The 22,002-nt window shown below is 33.6% G+C and overlaps 1 protein-coding gene across 8 annotated transcripts in view; it reads right to left on the bottom strand.

Moving 5' to 3' along the window:
• The window catches only part of ROBO2 (roundabout guidance receptor 2), a 571,268-nt gene that overhangs the window by 62,794 nt on the left and 486,472 nt on the right, over positions 1-22,002 (bottom strand). For all 8 annotated transcript variants that reach the window (XM_058570694.1, XM_058570692.1, XM_058570693.1 and 5 more), the window contains 4 exons: positions 21,235-21,356; positions 13,562-13,793; positions 10,785-10,909; positions 8,034-8,205 (listed from right to left, as the gene is read on the bottom strand). In XM_058570694.1, the coding sequence (XP_058426677.1) occupies positions 8,034-8,205; positions 10,785-10,909; positions 13,562-13,793; positions 21,235-21,356 (651 nt within the window). The remainder of the gene's footprint in view (positions 1-8,033; positions 8,206-10,784; positions 10,910-13,561; positions 13,794-21,234; positions 21,357-22,002) is intronic.

The following is a 22,002-nucleotide window of genomic DNA, read 5'->3' on the forward strand; positions in this document are numbered from 1 at the left end:
GCTGAGACAATACTTAACACTCTCTTTCCTAATGTGTTGGATAGAAACACGGGATCTGGTAGAGGATGCTGACCCCCTAAGAGATAATAGAGCCACTGATAAGAAGGCTCAAAGTTCCCTGAGTAACTGTGTGGTGTAGAAACCTCACCCTCCATTCTGCTAACACATATTAGACTGGACTACGAATAAGAAAGAAACTTATTTTGCTAAGCCAATCAGAATGCAGGCTTGTTTGTTATAACTGGTAGCATTTTCTTGTACATACTTACATTCCATTTCTGAAATATCTTTTGTGTTAAATTCTAGATTTAAAAACCAGATTCACTTCTGTAGTAAACTTGGTTCACCTTCCCAATCTATCTGCCCTTAATTATTACTCATATAAACATAGTCAAAAAAAACGTATTTAAAATGAGCTCATATTTTCAATAGGAGACATACACATATCTGGTGATTTTCCTAACTACTAGTAGCTACTAAAAAGAAAACAAATACTTTATAGAACAAAGAGAAAAGCAAATTTGTCCCTCATTTATGTAAAAGGTCCATAAAATATTATATTTAATGTAGTGTAATATTTATGTTACCCAAGGAGCATTACTAATTCTTACACTGCTGGTATTTTTGAAACAATGGTGTCAGCTGGACTAATTAGAGCATAGACAAGAGATGTGTGTGACCTGTAACACTCCACTGTTCTTGCAGACAAAAAATATAATGAAATATAATGTCTTTCTCCCGTGGAGAGTAATGAAGAACAAAACTAATTTGTTGGACTAAAAATTAATTAGACACATCAGATTCAATTGTAACTATTACTGTGAAAGTTTGCAGCTATTCCACATATTACCAAGCTATGCAAGGTAAGCGTGAAATGGTCAAATGATTAAAAAAAAGATAGCTATATTATTAAGTTACTGAAAATTTTAAGTCACTGTAAATTTGTTATATGGCATACTGTTTGATGCTTATGTATGCAAATGTATTTGGTTGCATTTTTGTATCCATAAGTGCAAAAATATAGAACTATGGATACTTTGATGTGAAAGTCATCTTACCAGTGGAAACTAAAGACAAAAGAACAATATTACTTTTAAGCCTGTATAAGCCTGTATTATTATATTTATATATTATTTTAATTAAAGGTCTCTTAATGGAACTTTCTGGAATGAAAACTAAACTGGGAAGGAATTGATGAAACAGTACACGGTCTGGCACAAGACAAATCTAAAATTATCAGCCATAAATTACATCAAATGCCAATACATGATTTAATTAAAGCAAAGAGGAAATGAGGGAGAGCTTGAGGCACTTCAAGTGCTATTTCCAGGACTGAACAGACAATAGAGAGAGCACAAATTGAAACAGAAAAGGAGATTAGCCATCACTAAATCACCTTTCAACTCAGGAATAACAGTTGTGTAGATAAGGTTATCAGACAAGATGTTAAGGTAGATATTCAGGGGTAATTAAAGAAACAATTAAAGGCTTCTTCAGTACAACAGTAGATATTAAAAAGAAATAAATCTCTCAAGGACAAATAGCTTTTTCTAGGTTGAATTGTGTTTAGGCACACGCACACGAGCATGTATGTGTGTGTGTGTATTCCAAGTGGTACAATTCTATTTGATTACATCTTGAGTATTGCATATTTTAACTACTTGAATAGGAGATAAGAATATCATTTATTAGATTATTTTTTACTTCAGTGAGAAATTTGAAAACAGTTGTATAACACACTAAATAATAAATTAAAAGGCACTCATTATCCAAGAGTCTTTAAAAAGACTCTTAGTCTTTTTAAAAGGATAGAAGAGTTAAGCAAAACTCTCTATGTGATTTAAAATAATCAATTATTATTTTGTTACTATATAATTGTTAATTCTTAATTGTCATGACATGAACTTGGATAAATGGTATTCTTGCAATTTTTTACCTGCTTCCAAGTGTAATAAATCCCCAAAATCTTGTGAGAAAAACCAGTTACTCCAAAAAAAAAAAAAAAAGGAAAAAACAAAATTTTCCCTTGCTTAAGAATTATATTTATTACTAAAGATACAGTAACAGAAAAAGAAACATGAAAGGAAAGCAGATACTTGGCAATCTTATCTTGCAGTTAGAAAAATTACATTCAGTCAATCCACTTCATATATATGCTAGAAAGACAGTAAAAAAAACACCTTTGTTTACTTATCTAGGAGCTCTCATAGAAAACTATACCTTTTAAACTTGTTTCATATTTAGTTTTTTTAAGTGAAAAATTAATGACATTTCTAAATACTATAAATGGAATATATATATACGTGTGTGTCAGTTAAATCCTTTTGGGTGTACCTGTATTTCTTTCTTATTCCAATTTATTTTAGAAAGTCTCAGAAGGGCAAGATTGTAGGTTTCCCTCAGGTTAAGAAATTAATTCAGTCTATATGACTAATTAAGAAAGGGAAGGCAATTTAAAGGAAAGTTAATACTACAACTTTTCCTCTTTAATGCTTTTAATATATAAAAGAAAGAAAACTTGGAGAGTCTAAAATTTTTAACATTATGACTGAAGGTTAAACCTCTTCACATACAATAAATACTTTGTAATAAGAAACAATTTCCCAGAAATTGGCAGTATGTTCTGTGTGCACCATTTTAGAAAATAAACATTAAATAGTGGAACTGGCACATTCACTTGTATCAAACTCTGGACAAGTATTTTTAAAATATATGAACACTGGGAAGAATATTTTTTAAAAAGTAAAAACACTGACAAGCAAATAAAAGCAGAAAGGACTAAAGGGATTTGCCTCTTGAAAGAAGGGAACTGCACCGGGGGAAATCCGCACTTATGAGGCTTTTTTCCTCTTAGAATCTCGATCTATACTGTGTTAGGCAGCTAGAACCCAAGCTGAAAACCCCAATCTTATTGGTATGAAGAGTCAGAGGACAGAGTTCAGAGCTGCCAGAGCGACTGAAAATTGAAGGGGAAACCATGTGAAAGAGTCACGGGAGAGTGATGTTCCCAAATCTGTGTATAAATTCCCCGTCAATCCTAGGGTGAACCCTGAATTGTGCCTGCAGAAAGAAGATTGCAAGTATCTGGGAAAAACCAAAAGCTAGAAGGTTGAAAAGGCTGAGTGGACTTTTCAGTTGATGTCCACTGTAGAGAAGATTGTGTTTGAAGTTTGAATTTCATCAAGGTACAGGGAACAGATAAACATATTAGGCCACCCAGGAGGGCCATGCCGCAGAAGTAATGATCAAACTGAAGTTTTGCCCTGAGAAGGTGGTCAAAACACAAACAGTCCCATACGAACAAAACATATAAAGCAACCCACCACAAGATCAAGATGTAGCCAGTAATGTAACTACCTCTAGAACAAAAACCAGCTCTTCAGAAGACCACAAAACTTTATATGCAATGTCCACTATATAGTAAAAAATTACTAGGCATGCAAAAACAAGCAAAACAATACAAAGAAAAACTAGAAAAAGATGACCCAAGGTCAAGAGAAAAACTAATCAACAGAAGTAGACCTTGAGTGGACACAGATGTTGAAATGAGGAGAAAAGGACTTTAAAGTAGGTATTACAATATGTTCATAGACTAAATTAACAGTCATAAGGAATGAACATATAGGAATTTTCAGAGGGAAATGAAAAATGTAAATGATAACAAATGGAAATTGTAGAACAGAAAAGTGTATTATATGAAATAAATAATTCACTGGATACTTTCACTTCTGGCCATGAAGAAAGAACAGGTGTGGGATATGCAATCCCAACACAAACAAGTAAAAAATTAGACGAAATATGTGAAACAAAAGGGCAGGATTGTGAGGAAAGTGAAATAAACAAGGGGAATCTTACTATTTTCATAGCTTTCTATTTGGATACAATTTCTAAAATGTGATGCAGCAAAGGGGATCCCAAACACAGCTGAATAGCATTCCTGAGTTAAAGAGACAGAGAAAATCAGGGAGACTAAGGGGATTGAATTTATGGAGCAGAATACCAGATAAAGATGAGTAACACAAAATATTTTTTTCCTAGTTTTAATTTATTTGAAAGATAATTTACTGTTTAAAGTAAAAATGATAATAATATTTTAGTTTGCATACTGGTGTTTATTACATACATAGAAGTAAAAGGTATAACAATAGCAAAAAGATTGAAAGGAAGGAAAATGGAATTATATTTCCTAGAGTAACCATTGCAAAAAAAAAGGTATACCTAATAATCCGATAGTGGACATAAAATATAACATAGAAAGTTGTTCAAGTCACCCAAAAGAGAGCAAGACTATAAAAATAGGAACAAAGTCAGATAGAAAATAAATAGCAAGATGGTAATTCTAAGCCCAAACACAGCAATAATTACATTAAAGAGAATTATCTAAACACTCCAATTAAAAGGCAAAGATGGTCATATTGGATAAAAGACAAGACTTAACAACATGTGCTTTAAATAACAGAAACATACATTAAACGTAGAGAAACAGGAGTTATAATAAAGGGATAGAAAAAACACAAATCATGCAAACACATAAGATTATGTAGCTATACTAATATCAGACAAAGTAAATTTCAGGACAAAGATTCTTACTAGGAAATAAAGTAGGGCATTTCATAATAATAAAGGGTAATTCATTAAGAAGGTACAACAATCCTAAAATGTAGGCACTTAGAGTAGCAAAATACATGACCAAAAACGTATAGACAGAGGAGAAACACACAAATCTATATTATAATAGATTTCCTGACTCTCTTCTTATTAATCGAAAGGACAAATAGACAGAAAATTACTAAGGACCTGACAAATACTCCTAACTAATTCGACCTGGCACTTGTAGAACATTCTACCCCAAAACAGAAAAATGCATATACTTTTCAAGTGCACAAGGAACATTCACTAAAACCAACTGCCAGGCCATAAAAATAAGTCTCCATATTTAAAAGGCTAAATTCATACAAAGCACATTCTCTGACCTCAGGGAAATTAAATTAGAAATCAGTAACAGAAAGTTATCTGGAAAATCCCTAAACATTTGGAAATTTAACAATAAACTTTTAAATAATCTCTGCAAAAAACCCAGAAATCCTTAGGAGAAGTAGAAAGTAATTTTAACTTTATGATACAGAAGCCTAACACATAAAAATTTGTAAGATTCAGCTAAAGAAGAGCCTAGAGGAAAATTTATAGCTTTCAATACTTATATTAGAAAAGAAGAAAGGTCCAAATAATTTATAGAAGTTTCTCTCTTAAGAAGAAACATAAAGCAGGTAAAAGAAAAAACAGCAGAAATTGACTAATTAGAAAACAAGTAAATAAAATTAACAAAGGCAAAAGTTTGTACTTTGAAAAGATTAATAAAATTTATAAATTCTTATTAAGACTGATTAAAATGGGAGAGAGAGAACATGAATTCCTAGTATTTAAGAATAAAAGAGGTAACATTACTATACATTCTGCAGACATTACAATGATAATAAGGGGATACTGCAAATAAGCACATGATAATAAACTCAACAACTTAGATGGATTAGAAAAATTCACTGGTAGGTAAAACTCCCAAATCCATTTACCACAACCGACACAGAAGAAATAAAAATTCTGAATAAACATAAATTCATAAAAATTTTTTAAAAAATCCACAAAGAAAACTCGAGGCACAGATATCATTACTGAATTCCAGAAAATGTTTAAGGAAGAAATATTACAAATCCCACAAAAACTCTTACAGAATCTAGAGGAGGAAGAAATACTTCCCAACCCATTTTATAAAGCCAGTCATCCTGACCCCAAAACCTGACAAAGTCATTAGAAGAACAAAAAATTACCATTAATACCCCTCATGAACATAGATGCAAAATTCTTTACCAAATGTTAGAAAATCAGATTCAGCAATATCTGAAAAGTATAGTATATCCTGACCAAGTGGAATTTTTCCCCGGAATGCAAGGTTTATTTACCTTTGAAATCATTCAGTAGAATTTACCATATTAACACCAATTAGGAGAAAAAAAACAGATGATTACTTGAATACTCAGAAAAAAGTATTTCACAACGATTAAAATAAATAATTGAAGTTAGTAAGGTCATAAGATACAAGGGCAATATATAAAATTAAATGTATATATAATATAGAACAGTTGGAAAAGAAAATTTTATAAATCCACTTACAACAGTGTAAAAAAATCAACTATTTAGGCAAAAGTTTAACAAAATGTGCAAGATCATACAGTGAAATCTATAAAATATTGTCAAGAGAAAGAAGACTTAAGCAATGGAGAGGTATATCATGTTCCTGGAGAGAAAGACTCATTATTAAAATGTTTACCAGCCCCAATCTGATGTACAGATTCACTGTGTTTTCAATCACAATTCTAATACAATTTTGTAGAAACTGATAAGCTGATTTGAAAAGTATATGGAAAAGGTGAAAGTCTGGAACAGCCAAAACAATTTTCTAGAAGAAAATAATGGAGTATTCACAGTACTTGATTTCAAGTCCTACTAGAAGCTACAGTAATCAAGGCAGTGTGGCTTGGCATATGGATAGACATACCAAAAAATGGAACAGCATAGAGAATCCAGGAATGGATCCACACATATATGGTTAGCTGGGGAAAGGAACGTCTTTTCAATAAATGATGCCTACACAATTTAATACATATATGGAAATAAATAAGCCTCAATCCTCAAACCACAAGCAATTACTTTAAGATGAATTATAGACCAAAGCATAAAAGCTAAAATTATAAAGCTTCTAGAAGAAAATATAAGAAAATATTTTTGCCATCTAGAGGTAGGACACAATCTCCTAGAAAGCACCAAAAATGAAAGAAAAAATTGATAAATTGTAGTTCACTAAAATTTAAAACTTTTGCTCATCAAAAGACACTATTAAGAAAAGGAATATGGAAGCCATAGGCTAGGAGAAAGTACTAGCAATACAAATATATGACAAAGAACTTGTATTCAGAAGGTATAAATAAGGCCTCCTAATCAGTAAGAAAAGACAAACAACACAACCTGAAAAAGGTAAAGACTTAGAAAATTTATAAAAGAAAATATGTGAATGGCCACGTCATTAGTCATCAGAGAAAACTGAAATTAAAACCACAATGAGGTGCCATTTTATACTCACTAGAGCGGCTAAAATTACAGACTGGCAACATCAAATGCTGGTGACAATGTAGAACTGAAAGCCATTTTCTTTGCTAGTGAGAGTATGAAATTATTCAATTTGAAAAAAAATGTTTAGTAGTTTCTTATCGAGTCAAATTATGTCAATCCTTCTCCAAAAGAAATAAAAATACATGTTCTCAAAAAGACTTACACAAGAACATTCATTCTCTCAAGAGAAAAGCAGAGAAAGAAAATGTGGTGTATTCACACAATTGAATATTTCTCAGAAACAAAACAATGATTTGCATAATACATACATGGATGATCTCAAAAACATTATGTTTAGTGAAAAAAGCCAGATGCAAAACATTATATTCTGTATGATTCCATTTACATGTATTTCAAGAACAAGCAAACATGATCCATAGGGAAAATTTTTCTATAACGATTATAATTGATTTAATAGGGATTTCTTCTTTGGGATAGTAATATTTGGATTACAAAGTTTCTTTTGGCCTGTTTCTGGCCACTTTTTGACATTTTTCTGGCTAAGAGGAAGCATACGGATGGGAAACTTAATACACTTTCTTCAGTAACTGTCTCATGTTCTACTATATGTTAATGCCACCAAAATTGCTAATAAACAACTGATTACAAAAATTTTTTAGACCAACTTTCAGCATTTAAACTCTTGGTGATTATAATTTTAAGAAGTTTGTGAGACTCTTGAGAGCATGAGCAATTGCTAACCATTTTTGTAAGAAACTCTAAGCAGTTAACCCATTTGCCTATATGATGTGTGCACCTTATCACCTATAAGTACTTACCTTTCTGTTAGGATGTAGATTCAAAAAATAATCTACTTTTTTTATCAGCTGACTGATTCTAAAGCACAGACCACAGAGATTGGTACTTACCAATTATTATTGGCTGCGGCTCACTTTTTACTCCAACTCCTGCACTGGTACTAGCTGCAACCTCTACCCGGTACTGAATACCTGGGAACAACCCACCAATGATTACAGATCGAATGGCTGCATCCACAGTTTTGTTGATGTGGAACCGTGTTTCATTTCCCAGACACCAGATCTACAAAAATGTAAAGTGAATAACAAAAGAATATAGAATTATCCTTTCTGGTAATTAGACTATTGTAATTGATTAAATATTTTTTTAAGAGTGACCAATCTATTTTCTAGGTTTATAGAAGCATTTATGAAAGATATTTTCTAAAGCCTAATTTCTACAGTTTATTTACATATGTGTATATTTATATGCATATTTATATGTATATATATGTGCCTGTGTGTGTATTAAAGGAAGAATAATAAGGAAAGCTAATATTATGCTGTGTTCCTTTATATCTTGCAACGAACTTTGAATGATTCCCTTAACATCTCTGGAAAGTGGTCCTTGGTTGCAAACAGCATTTGGGTATGGATTAAATCACACAAATTCCTGTGGTTAATTTACTTATCAAGATTTATTATGCATATAATCTATTAAAAATATGGTGATTATGAGTTGTAATATCCAAGGTATATAGGTACACATCTAAGTAATTTATATTTCATTTAAGAAAATATTAACTTACACAGAAGTAGTTAACAAGATTAATTGACCTAAGTTATAGGTATTGACTGAGATGAAATTAAAGCCAATATTTACATTGACGGTAATAAATCTTAATATTGATCAAAACATATCTACGCACACACACACACACATGAGAACAAAGTGGTGGAAAGTGTTTAAACACTGATGTGAGGGAAGCTGGGCTTTTACTTCAAGTAGGAATCAAATTTTAGGGCACACTTTCTTCTGGGATATGGAAATCTGTTACTATAAAACGTTCTTAAAAGAATTTCACCGTGTATACATATTTGCATTCATATTATATGGTATTTCATAATCTACATGTAGACACATAAATAGAAACACACATGGTTTGTTTTTGATGCAGGTAAGTTCCTGAATCTTTTTCTTTAAAATAATTCCTGTGAAGTGTATATTGCTTTTACTTATACAATGATACCTGTGTTACTAACAGAGGAATGTTTAGCCCTCACGGATACATACACTTTGCTACCAAAATGTGACAATTTCATATGAATGAGAAAGTTTACAACTTATGAAAAAAAGCATCATGTTGTAAAAAATATCAATATTTAGGTAAATGGACATTTAGGATATTTAGTCCCAGGTGATGTAAAATAAAATCCTAACCTCATTAAAACACACATACACATCCGAGTAGATAATTCTTTGCTCTTAAAATAAGGTGTTCTAACACTTGTAAAACTGTAGAATCTATATAATTATGCTATTGCAAAAGCACTTATTCTTCTATTTCTTTGTTGTTTTTTTTTTATAAACTAGGACGGTGGTTTTCTTTTTTAATTACTTTTTCTTTTTAATTTTATTTATTTATCTTTTCCCCGAAAGCTCCAGTAGATAGTTGTATGTCATAGCTCCACATCCTTCTAGTTGCTGTATGTGGGACACGGCTTCAGCATGGCCGGAGAAGCAGTGCCTCGGTTCGCGCCCGGGATCCGAACCAGGGCTGCCAGCAGCGGAGCGCGTGCACCTAACCGCTAAGCCACGGGGTCGGCCCTATTCTTCTATTTCTTACACACCTTTCTTTATAATGTGATGGGAATACTTTTAATATAAATGCTTATGCACATTCTGTCCATTTGCTTAAATTGGCCTTTAATTTAATAAAATTCTATTTAAAATGTATCATTTTTTTTCTTAGAAATAACAAAATTCAATCTGAAGTGTTTTGGGTGAAATTACTCAGCTTAATTTCACATACCAGCTATGAATTTCTGGGGTGAGGTGGGGTGTCTAGTTTTCTGTTCTCATAGATCTATCTAGTATGTTATTGTCAGAATTCTATAAAATTTATTAATAGCAAAAAGTCAGTTTTGAATTTTTACAAGGTTTAGTGAGCCATTTTACTCTCACATGTGGTCTAATCACAGCATAACTAATCAGAATCTTATTTCTCAAGGTTAGACATCTTCTGTCTCTTAAACATCAAATGATCATGAGGAAACAATGGATATATACTGTTTCTAAATAGCAACAAATTCATTAGTTGAAAAATGAGATAGTCAACTGTTTTTTTGTAAGTCAGTTTTTTTCTAATTTGTTTTTTCTGTGATTCCCTTTTCTCAACTGAAATATTTTACAAAATTTCAATAAGTTGATAAAAGAAGAACATAGAGTGGGAGCTGGTGCTGCCCGCCCTCCTATCCACACCTCAACTCTCTAAACCCCGGAAGTATCTTTTCCCCAAGAAGACAGTTTAAAGATGGCTGCCCTAAGGACAGTTACACAGAACTCCAATAACAAGGATAACGGCAGTTTCACTACCTACTCTGTACCCCATCTCTACATCTCTGAGGTTCTGGAGTCACACTATACAGAAAACACCCCACTGTCATGGTTTACTTGTCCAGCTGAGTGTGTATTACCTGTGACCTCGGAGTTAGGTTCTAATCCCCTATGCATTTGTTTCTTTACATGTTGCACAAAGATAAGAAATCGCTTTACACTCAAACTCAACGAGAAGACCACTAGAGACGTGCTTCATCCATGTGACACTGACACTTCTCTGGGAAACTTTGTCTGCGAGCCTTCCTTCCTCACCCAGGCCCTACCTTGTATTCTTGGATAATTCCGTTCTGATCATCTGGAGGAGGAGGATCCCAGGAAACACTAATACTTGTGCTATTGTGGCTTCCGACAGTCAGCACAGTGACAGATTGTGGAGGGGCACTTGGGGCTGCAGAGGAAGTAATTAGAATAAACACAAACTGTAAGTTTTGGTGTGCATTAATGCTGCTTACAGAATATGAACACAAAGACAAGACACATGAGGTTGTGGTTTCCAGCAGTTCCGAACTTGCATATGGTATTCAACAGCAACAGTTTTTAAAAATGTCCTTTAAATATAATGGATAGATTTAAAGCAAATATAATAGCTGTGGTAATATGTACTAAATAAATTTAAGAGCTAACATTTTAATGACTGTTTTCTACACACCCAGAACTAAGCTGTGTGTCAGATTTAATTCTCACAATAACCTCGGGAAGTAAAAACAACTCTTATCTCAGTTATACAGATAAGAAAACAGCTACTGTAAGAGACGTATCTAAATTAAACAACAAGGCAGAATTTGAACCCATGTATGTCTGCTTCTGGAACTCTGATTCTTTTGACTCTAATAGGCTCTCTTTCTGAAAAAATACTGCTATCAAAATATTCTGAGGATATATCCCAAAATTTTATCAAACACTAGCTCTGAGTGGTGGCATTATTGACAATTTTTTTGTTTTGTTTTAGTTTGTGTTTAATAAATAAAAACAGAAACATAGCTATAAATTTCACAAACAGAAAAAAATACTTTTGTCTTCATATTGGGAAAAATAATTGACTGTTATAAATCGACTCATAATTTAAGATTTGAAACTTATTTTATATTGATGGGCAAGGAACTCTGAAGATATAAATGAAAACAGTTCGCGTTGGGTCAAACGTGAAGTGGACAGATTTTAATTCTCTACAGTTCTCTTCCTTTATGGTTTCTCCTATAACTAATTATAATCATACTGAGAAAACACGAATGAGAAAAAATTTCTGATTTTAGTGTGCAGCATCTCCTATCCAGTGTAGCCAAGAGCTAAGAAACAATAATTTTTTAGGAAAACTTATCAATTCTCAATGAATCTCTGACTTTAAATCAAAGAAAAAGCAAAATCAAAGTACCAATAATTAAAACAAAATTCAAAGAATTATGGGGTATTAAATTATTTTTATATAGAAGGATTAATGCTTTCATAACTCTACACAGTTTAGTCCTTCGCAAATATGTATAATTGACTCATAAAAGATATTTTAAAAGCCTGTGATAAAGTCTCCCATATTTGGTAAATTTGTCATGACATATTTCACTGAGGTATGGCCATATTCATTGAGATATAGGATAAACACACAGACATGTGACCACAATTCTGCTCTTTATTTTTCCTCTATGTGATAACATCGCTCCAAAATACGGCACGATGACTTAAATCCAACCAGTTTTGTAGTTATTAAGTAGACTGCACTGAAAAATAACATTTTTGAAAACTGGTTTCTCATTTGCCTTGCTGCTGGCTTGAAGGGACCACCATGCCTGCTTCTTGACAGGTCAATTATTCCAGGGCTCAGCTTCTTTCTACAGATGTGAAAGAACCCAAATCGTCACTCATCCTTCCCAGACACAGCCCAACTGAGTTTCATTTGTTACCTTCAGAAGGCCACAGAAATTGGAGATGAACGTGTACCGAATGGTGACAAATGTCTAATCCAGAGGAAAAGTGTGACTGCAGTGAAATTGATTTTTGGAAGTATGCTTCAAACATAGCATTCTGTGTTACATTTACCCACCCCACTCCTTAGTACTACAAATTGTCAACATAAAGTAAAATTTAATGGTGGTTAAAGATACTATTATTAATTTTTAGTATTTTTTTCTTTACTTTCATAAAAGTAGATTAATGATGCCTTTAAAAACATGCACTTCTGCCCATGTCAGTGTATCACACTATAAATCAACGTGAAGATAACATTTTTACTGTGTTGCTTGTTATAAGATATGTATAACTGAAAAGCTCTTTGGTCAAACATGAACATCTACATGCTAGCATGAGCAACCTATATACATTTTCTTAAGGCTGCTCATATCAATTTATATAAAATATGTTTAGAAAAAAGGCTCTTCATGGGAGCTGTGTATGTAAAATTAGTAGAAAATCAGAAAAGGAGGGAATTCTTATACTTGGCATCTGACTTTTTGTACTTTGATGATACTATTTATTATAAGCCTCTAGTTTAATGAAAGAGACATTAGCAAATGGACTGGTGGAGTCCTACATTAATTTCATGTCCATCACAGATTGACTATAAAGTACCTGTAGCCAAGAAAATTTCCAAAAGAGGGAGGAGGAGGCAACGTCACTAAGAAGAATGCTATTGCAAACACGCAAGTGGCCTTCCAAGTTAGAAATTATGAGTCAGACTGGCAGAGCCCACAGAGAAGGAGGCTTATAAAAGAAAATGTCATGCTTTACTACACCAAAACAAGAGGAGTGACAATGAAGAGCCTGTGTGCTTGGGTTTCCAGTAGCCTGTCCTTTAATGAAGCCAAATGACAAACAAGATTTGGGGAAAATGTATACTTAGGAAATATTCAAATTACTTGAATGTCATTCTTTTTTCAAGTTGTCAGATTCTTTGGAATTCTCAGAATAAAAGGGGAAAATGACACTCCTGGATTCACTTTTAGATTCTCTCTTGCTACTCTTCTGTGGAAGATGATAAACTAGAACTTAAAACAGAAACTGGTCTCATTATGGTTTAGGTTTGGTTTATGTTAGAAATCTGAATACTGACCTTCTTCAGTAGTACGAATTGTTTTAGATTCACTATCCATTCCTTGGAACTCGTTAAAATACGGTCGAACTTTAATTTCATAAGTTACCCCCTTTTTCAGATTGACTAAGACAGCACTTCGCTCAGTCGGGACTTTGGCATCTAAATTCTGCCATGTTGCGGTAGCCTGCAAGCCTGAGGTCTGACGATACATCACTCGGTAGCCTTGAATAAACTGGGGCTGGCGATCAACCTGCAAAACATGGCAAAAAGCTTTTGAAACCTAATGGAAGTATTTAGACATCACAATGGATCCAGCCTCATTTCTCTTGTCCCATTTTGGTCCTCATCAACTAGCATCTGAGTGTTGCCATGGCTTTCTAACTCATCTCCCTGCTTCTAGTATCCTCTTCCAATTCTGAGCTCACATTGCTCCTAAGTTATTATTTCCAAAATGAAGAGTTGGAACAACTCTCTCTCCTGCGTATAATACCTCATAGTACCCAGGATACCTACTTAATTAATTCATATTCCTTGGATTAGCACAAAGGCCTGTCAAGGCCTAGACTTGCCAATTTTTCTAGCTTTATTTCTCATCTGATTGTCCTTTTTCTGTATTCAACAATTTCCATTTTTGTGTTTTTATATACAATGTGCTATTTGTCAGGAATTTCCATTCTAAGCCCTTGTCCATTGACTAATACCTTCACTAGCTCAAAACATCTTTTGAGTTCCTACTAACAAGTGCCAGGAATTCTGCTAAACTCTAGGGACAAAAATGGAGAATGAAAGTAGAGTCAGTCCCCGCCCTCACAGTGCTTAAGTCCAGGTAGAAGGTGGGCATTACCTAATCATCACCCAAACAATGGTCAAGTTACATTCATCACAAATAAACACAAACAAATGTTATCAATGAGACATACAAGGGGCTAAGAAAGCCTAGAGTGGAAGGCAGTTGACTGAATCAGCAAGGGGAGATAAAATTTCTCTGAAGGACGAGTGCTGAGATCTACAAGAAAAGTAGAATTTATCCAGGGGAAGAAGAGTAGGAACAGCACGTATAAAATTTGTGTGGCTGGAGGAAGCATATGAAAGAGACTAAAAGTTGTGGAGCTAGAGCATCTGTTTTCAATGCATATGAAAAGCTTATACCCCTTAACAAATATTAAGTGAAAGACTTTTATTAATTTACCAACTTCTGGCTCCTTCAACAGTCCCACTATTGGCACAATTTGACAGCTTTCTTGATCCCTTCATTCATGTAAGGTACAGAGGATAAGCAGCTGCTCTTTTTGTTTGTTTTTTGGGTTTTTTTGTGAGGAGGACTAGGCCTGAGCTAACATCTGATGCCAATCCTCCCCCTTTTACTTTTCTTCAGGAAGATTGGCCCTGAGCTAACATCCGTGCCCATCTTCCTCTACTTTATATGGGACGCCGCTACAGCCTGGATTCACAAGCGGTGCATTGGTGCACGCCCGGGACCTGAACCTGCGAACCCCGGGTCGCTGAAGCAGAACGCACGCACTTAACGGCTTGCGCCACCAGGCAGGCCCCGGAAGCAGCTGTTTTTAATGAAACCTGAGATTTTGAATCTGAAAACTCATATCAAATAGAAATTTGAAAAAGCTTTTTTGTTCGCTCATAATAATTACACGAAAACTGAATGCATAAAAATGCAAGCTAAAAATGAAATATGTTCCCTTTATGGTTTATTAAACAATCTTTATTGGAGTTTTACCATTGTTTCATTTTCTGAAAGAAAAGGACTTTTAGTTTTTTAAATATTTTTTAATGTCTTGCTGTGTTTCTAGAAATGCTTGATTTAAATATAACTATCACAGTACCTCCTCCAATTAATATTCCACACATTATAGTTTAATAGCCGTATTCTAAGAAGCCTTTAACTTGTCACATTTCACTGTCAAATAACGTGTAAAAATGAATGGAGAAGAGAAGGAAGAACCTCGCTTCAGAAAGGCGGAGTAGAGAGAGGAAATAGAGAAGGTGATGATGGAAATGGTTATTTCAGCTTTTTAAAAATTTCTTTATCCAACTGTTAACACCTTATAAATGAAAGGTATTCTTCCACGTATTAACTTCTAACACTTCTTCTTTATTTGCAGTATTTAAAAAAAATTTTTAAGTGAAGGCAGAAAATTAACAAATACAAAACCTCAATCAAAATACAGTGGAACAAAGGACATTTTTCTATATTTAGAATGTCCAACCTAGAAAAATAATCCATGAATTTGGTGGGCATGAGGATGAGTGTTTCTATGTATAGCTAATTCCAGTTTCACAGATGAGTCTCAACAAGTAAGAATTCCTTCTCAACGAGTAAGAATTGCTTTCTAACCCTCAAAGATTTTCTGGAACTAGTGCTATACTTGGGTAAGGTTATGTCAAGAAACAGTAAGCCCAGCTCTGATGCCAAAGCTCAGGATCTTTGAATCCTCAACCATGTTACCAGTTTGTGTTTGTACCAAGGGACATATTTCTTGAAAAGCAGAAGTTGTTCTGACATTATAAAACAAGGAAACTAAAGAGCAAAAAGTTAAATTTATGAGAGCCAAAGAGAGATGCCTTTCATCAAAACTGTCAATGTTCAAAAAATTCCCTGCAGCATATGTTAAAACAACGTTAAGCCTACATTTTATAAACTTCTCTGCATTTGCTTTAAGTGAATTTATATACTGAAAGAAAGACATAACTCACAATAATAGCTTGTTAATACTGAAAGAAGCAAGCTGTGTTTTTAAGAAGAACATTACGCAGCTGTTTCCAGATGAAGGGAGTCTGTAAATCAGGGTAAATTGGTTTTACCCATGTTTGGTTTTCATTAATTAAGTGTTTTAGGGACTTTATGTAGCTAATGTTTACTACATGGCATTGCCTTGCTCTCTTCAGTGTACACTGCCTCCAACCAATACATTCTAACGGCCTACTTTAATAACTAAATAGGTTAACTTGCTTTTGTGCAGTTGCAATACATTCTTTTCAGAAGGAAATTTGGTGTTACAGGTGGAAGCAAAAATGAAAATGCTGAATGTTAGCTTTAAAAAAAAGGTGGTATTTTTATTGGATATGCATTCTACACCACTGACTTTTGGAGCACATTATGACAGGTGGTCATTTTCAAGTTAAACCATATGCTTGTTACTAGCTTTATTAACATTCTGATTATAAGAAGGAGGATTTTCTTTTAGTGTTGATTATAATTAGAGTCTGGCCACAAATCCATGGGTTTATAGAATTTTAAAAAATTGATATTTTCTGAAACATGAATAAAAAAGAGTTGTCTCAAGGAAAAAGTGAAACGATAAAGACAGCTTCAGTCTTACAGTCATAAGGTCTCAACTGAGTTACAGCTTAGCCTCTTACTTTCTGAGCCTCGTTTTACTTAATTTGTTTAAATAATACCCATATTACAAGGGCACAGAAACAATTAAATGACTAATATAAGTTAGAGATGCACAATGATAAAGCATCATTGTTAAGTAGGGGATATACTAAAAAAAGGGGTTTCATATGTGGCCCTCAAATCAGCACTTTCATTAATATGTTTAAGGGAGATGCTTAATATCTATCATTTCAATTAAAAAAATTCCATCTGAACTGAAAATTCAAAGTGAATTTTCTTTGGTGTGTTTGGCCTGCTAGGTGACTGATCTGGATTTAGCTGAGTTCTGAAATTCTAGTTCGCCGAAGCACTCTTTCAACTCCAGTAGCTGTGATATTAAAGGGGCAAAAGGTCTGTGATTCTTTTGGTCTTTGAACAAAAACAACACAACAAAACCCCCACAAAAACTAGAAAAATCACTTTTAAATAAGAGATTTATTGCTATTCTCTTTGTGAAACAGCTATTTTCTTAACATTTTTCCCTACCCACATTATGAGAGCAGTCATTTACAGGAAGTAGCCTTTGCTAACTATCATTGCTTCAAGATTATCCTTGTGGGGCAGGTGGATGGTCTCTCCAGTACAAATGTCATATGTGTTTGTTAATTGAATCCTGCCAACCGTTGGTAAACCACCTCAGCTGTCCCCATATCTAAGCACATGGGCTGGGTAATATATTTCTCCCCTCAAACCACAGCACATCTGTAACTCAAATACTAACAGTGTGATAATTTATAGAACATATATATGTAGCAAGTTGAAAACATGACATGAAAATAAAATATTTGGTTACAATTTCTTTGGCAACGTACCCCGCCCCTAGTCTGACTTTATTTCACTAAATTTATCTCTCAAATGTACACTTATCTGATCTGTAACTACAAACTCATGGGGAACAATACCTTGTGATATAATTGAACAATTTCTTTTTAAAAATTAAAATTAAAATGTATGAAAACAATTGATTTGATCATTGAACAGACAGTTATTGAAAGGGTATTTCATAAAAGGTGCTCTGCTTTGAAAAAACAGAAACAAAACATGAACTCCAGACTCACAGAAGTCAAGCTCATGAGGGAGAGAGAGATGCAGACTAGGAATGATAAACTTCTTGGGATATAGAGATGAATATGACAAGGTCCTTCTCCTGGAAGAACTCCCAGACTACTGACCTGCAATTGTGATCTAATTTGATTTATTCTTTTAAACTCAGTGACTTTTAAAGTGATTAACTTCATAAACATAATGACTTTGATTTCTACCCAAATAATTCCCACATTTAGAAGCAGCTTAAAAGAAGCCCCTTCAAAACTCCCAAGAGAACAGAGAAGACTTTTTCAATTGAGAATGAGGAAAAATCTATTAAAAATACAGCTGCTTCCTTGGCTTTGTTAGTTTTATATCTAGTCAAAGCTACAAAAAGATAGAAGAGGCATGGCGAATAATACCCCTACTGTGCCATTGGAAGAACGATGAGGTCATTATGTTCCCTTCATGAGAATTGAAGAGTAGAAGCCATTATGTGCTGAAGACAGAACAAGTCTATGTGAAATTATATCAAAAATGGAATTACAAACAATGCAATGCTAAATAATTCTAATTACTCTGAAAATATTTCTTAAACTTAGTCTCATTTTTGTTAAAGTATTCCTCAATTTTGTACTCATAGGACAAAAATCTGATTGATTACGTGGTCTGGTTTAAGAAATAACAAAATATTTCTTAAACATGGCCCCACCCAGGATCCTATGTCAAACTTCCACTGTTAAAAGGTATTCCTTTTGACTAAATATTTGTCTACAGTAAAGTGAAAAACACAAAAAACAGATTTAAAGTAAAGAAATTCTAATCCTATCTTTATAAACAGATGTGGGATATTGGGAACATTGTTCAACCTGTCTGCATTGGTTTCCCTTTATAAAATTATAGACTTGGAATAAACAGCCATAAATGTTATTTTAGGTTCTCCTGTTCTAATTCAATAATGCCTCCATATTTCCCTACATAGATGTAGATTAATGGTGATGCCTTTTCTGGGGCCTGAGGATAGAGTTAATCACTTCCTCTTTGATTGAAACCTCTGTCTATAGGGTACATATATATCTGTTACGGCTCTTATCCCTGTGTATGTCATTGAGAATTTCCAAGTTTCTCTCAAGTAGATTAGTGTCTCATTATATAGTGCTCTCCCACATGTAGCACAAAACTGGCCCTCAAAAAACGCTTGTTGAACTGGATTTGTTCAATGGATTTATTATTGAGAGGACACTGGAACAATTCTCTTCACTGTGTTTTTCACTTCAAACATAATTAAGAACTGATGAAAAACAACCAGTTTTCCTTTCTCAACTTCTTTTGTTGAGGGAGTTGATAGGAATGGGGGAAATAATTATTTCCCTAAAGAAGCCTGGACTCTAAGGGAGGGGGAAATCAAATTTTTTTGATTTACAGTCATTCTTCCATTACAACAACAACAATAGAGACATAATTATAAATACTTTCTAATCAATATTATAATTAAAGTGAAAATTTTTCTAGGTATCCCTAACTCAAATGTCCATTACTTATACAATATACAAGATCTACCACATACACAAAGGGCTTAAAGATGATGTGCTCCTCTATCATCCTGATATATTTCCTCATGGATTGTTAGAGGATATAATAGATAGATCTTGAGCATAAATGAGAAGTTGGCACTAACTATATTAGACACAGGGAAGAACATTATCTGGCTCTTTGCAAAGCACAGACATACATATAGACACAAACATATACATGTGTTAGTATTCTCTAATATGACTAATATCAACATCTTTATGCTATTTGTTGTTTTCACTGCAGTGGCTAACACATGATCAAAATATTTAGCATTTTGAAATAACAGCAGGAAGGTTGACATTTAATAACGCATGGAACTGAACATTCTTGGCATATATTAAAAAAATAAATTTATTTCTTAAAACCCATTGATTTTTTTACTACATACATCAAATTGTTAAAATTATATATATGTTTTAGTGCTGTGGGATGAGATTCAGCTAAAAGAATGTAAAGATGGTTTATATAAATTCAGAAGAAAACTTCATCAAAATTAAAATCTTTCCTGCTTCAAATGATACCATTAAAAAAGTGAAAAACAACCCACAGGCTGAGAGAAAATATTTACAAATCATATATCTGATACAGGATCTGTATCCAATGTATAAAGAACTCTTACAAGACAATAATAAGAAGACAAACAACCCAATTTAAAAATGGGCAAAGAACTTGAACAGACATTATTCTAAAGAAGATATACAAGTGCTCAGAAGCACATGAAAGAAGCAAAACATCTTTAGTCATTAAAGAAATACAAATCAAAACCACAATGATACTTCACTTCACACCCATTAGAATGGCTATCATAAAAAAGACAGGACAACAAGTGTTGGTGAGGACGTGAGAGACTGGCAAGGATGTGGAAGAACTGGAAACCTCGAATATTGCTGATGAGAACATAAAATGGTATGATCACTTTGGAAAACATTTTGGCAGTTCATCCCAATGTTAAACAGAGAGTTATCATATTACTCAACAATTCCTACATATATACCAAGAGAAATGACAACATATGTCAACTTGTACACAAATGTTCATGGCACCATCATCCATAATAGTGAAAAGAGGAAGCAACTCAAAGGTACATTAGCTGATGGATGGATAAACAGATGTATGTGAGTGCTATTCAGTAATAAAAAGGAACAAAGTACTGACGAACCTCAAAAAAATTATGCTGAATGAAAAGAGCAAGATACAAAAGACCAGATATTGCATGATTTCATTCATAGGAAAGGAACAGGCAGATCTATAGAGACAGAGAGTAGATCAGTGGTTGCAAAGGGCTAAAGCAGAGGGAACGGCGGAGTGCCTGCTAACAGGTTCAGAGTTTCATTTGGAGATGATGAAAGGTTCCAAAATCAGATTTTGTTGATGATTGCATGACTCTGTAATTATTCTAAAAAACATTGAGTTGTACACTTTAACTCTGGTATATTAATTATATCTCAATAAAGCTGTTAAAAAATTCAGAAGACAGAAAATGTCATGTTTATATTGCAGTCAATCTATTTTTACTCTATTTACTCTTTATCTCTTGACTATTTTTCTCTTTTGCCATTGATTATACCTTGATTTTAAATGGTGAGGGTTTTTATTACTACTTTTAGGTTTCTTTATTTGCTTTTTTCATTTTTTGGCTTGTTCTCTTAAAGGAATAAAAGGGACTACCATTCCACAGCCTTTGAACACTTACCGTCCACGTAACTTGAACAGTGGTGGGGCTCATCACAACTGGGGTGTGAAGACGGACAATGACGTCACCTAGTTCTTTCTGTACTTGTCGATGGTCCACTCCTTGTGCTGGTGGGCTGATATCTACAGGTAGATAACCATTCCCAATTTTTAAAAATTCATAGTAAAATTCCAACATTTATTATATAAGCCAATATTATGCCATTAGAAATAATTACAGGGACAAAGAGAAAAACCTTTTGTGACAAAAAAAAATTAAAGCATATTTCTATACATAGAACATAATTTGAGAGATGATATTTATCTTCACTAAAATAATATTAATAAAAGAGTGTTGGCAATCCCTAACCCCCATTCAAACACGTTGTTGTGGAAGATCTATTATTTTCTTATTAAAGAATAAAGTATGTGCTGTAAGACTTCTCTAGAAACATCAATTTTATATAGATCTTAGCGTATTGAACGATTGTCCCGCATAGTTAACGGGGCCATATCTGAAAAATGCTGTTTGGGAATTTGTTTAATCCTTTGTCCCAATTAGTAGATAGTGTGTTCTTACTCCTTGACCTGTTCCAGTCTGGCATCTGAGAGAGAAAGTAATCAGGGGGACTGGGGAAGTGAATTATGTCACTAAAGGTAAAGAAAGTGAGGGAAAGAAGGGGAAGAAACCCCCAAATTCACAAAAATAATTTGACTGAAAAAGTCAGAATACATAAAATGTTCTAAAGTAATACATTTTGAGCAGTACTCCAATATCTGACAAAAGGTA

Source organism: Diceros bicornis, chromosome 27 (assembly GCF_020826845.1).
Source record: "Diceros bicornis minor isolate mBicDic1 chromosome 27, mDicBic1.mat.cur, whole genome shotgun sequence".
Lineage (NCBI taxonomy): Eukaryota > Metazoa > Chordata > Mammalia > Perissodactyla > Rhinocerotidae > Diceros > Diceros bicornis.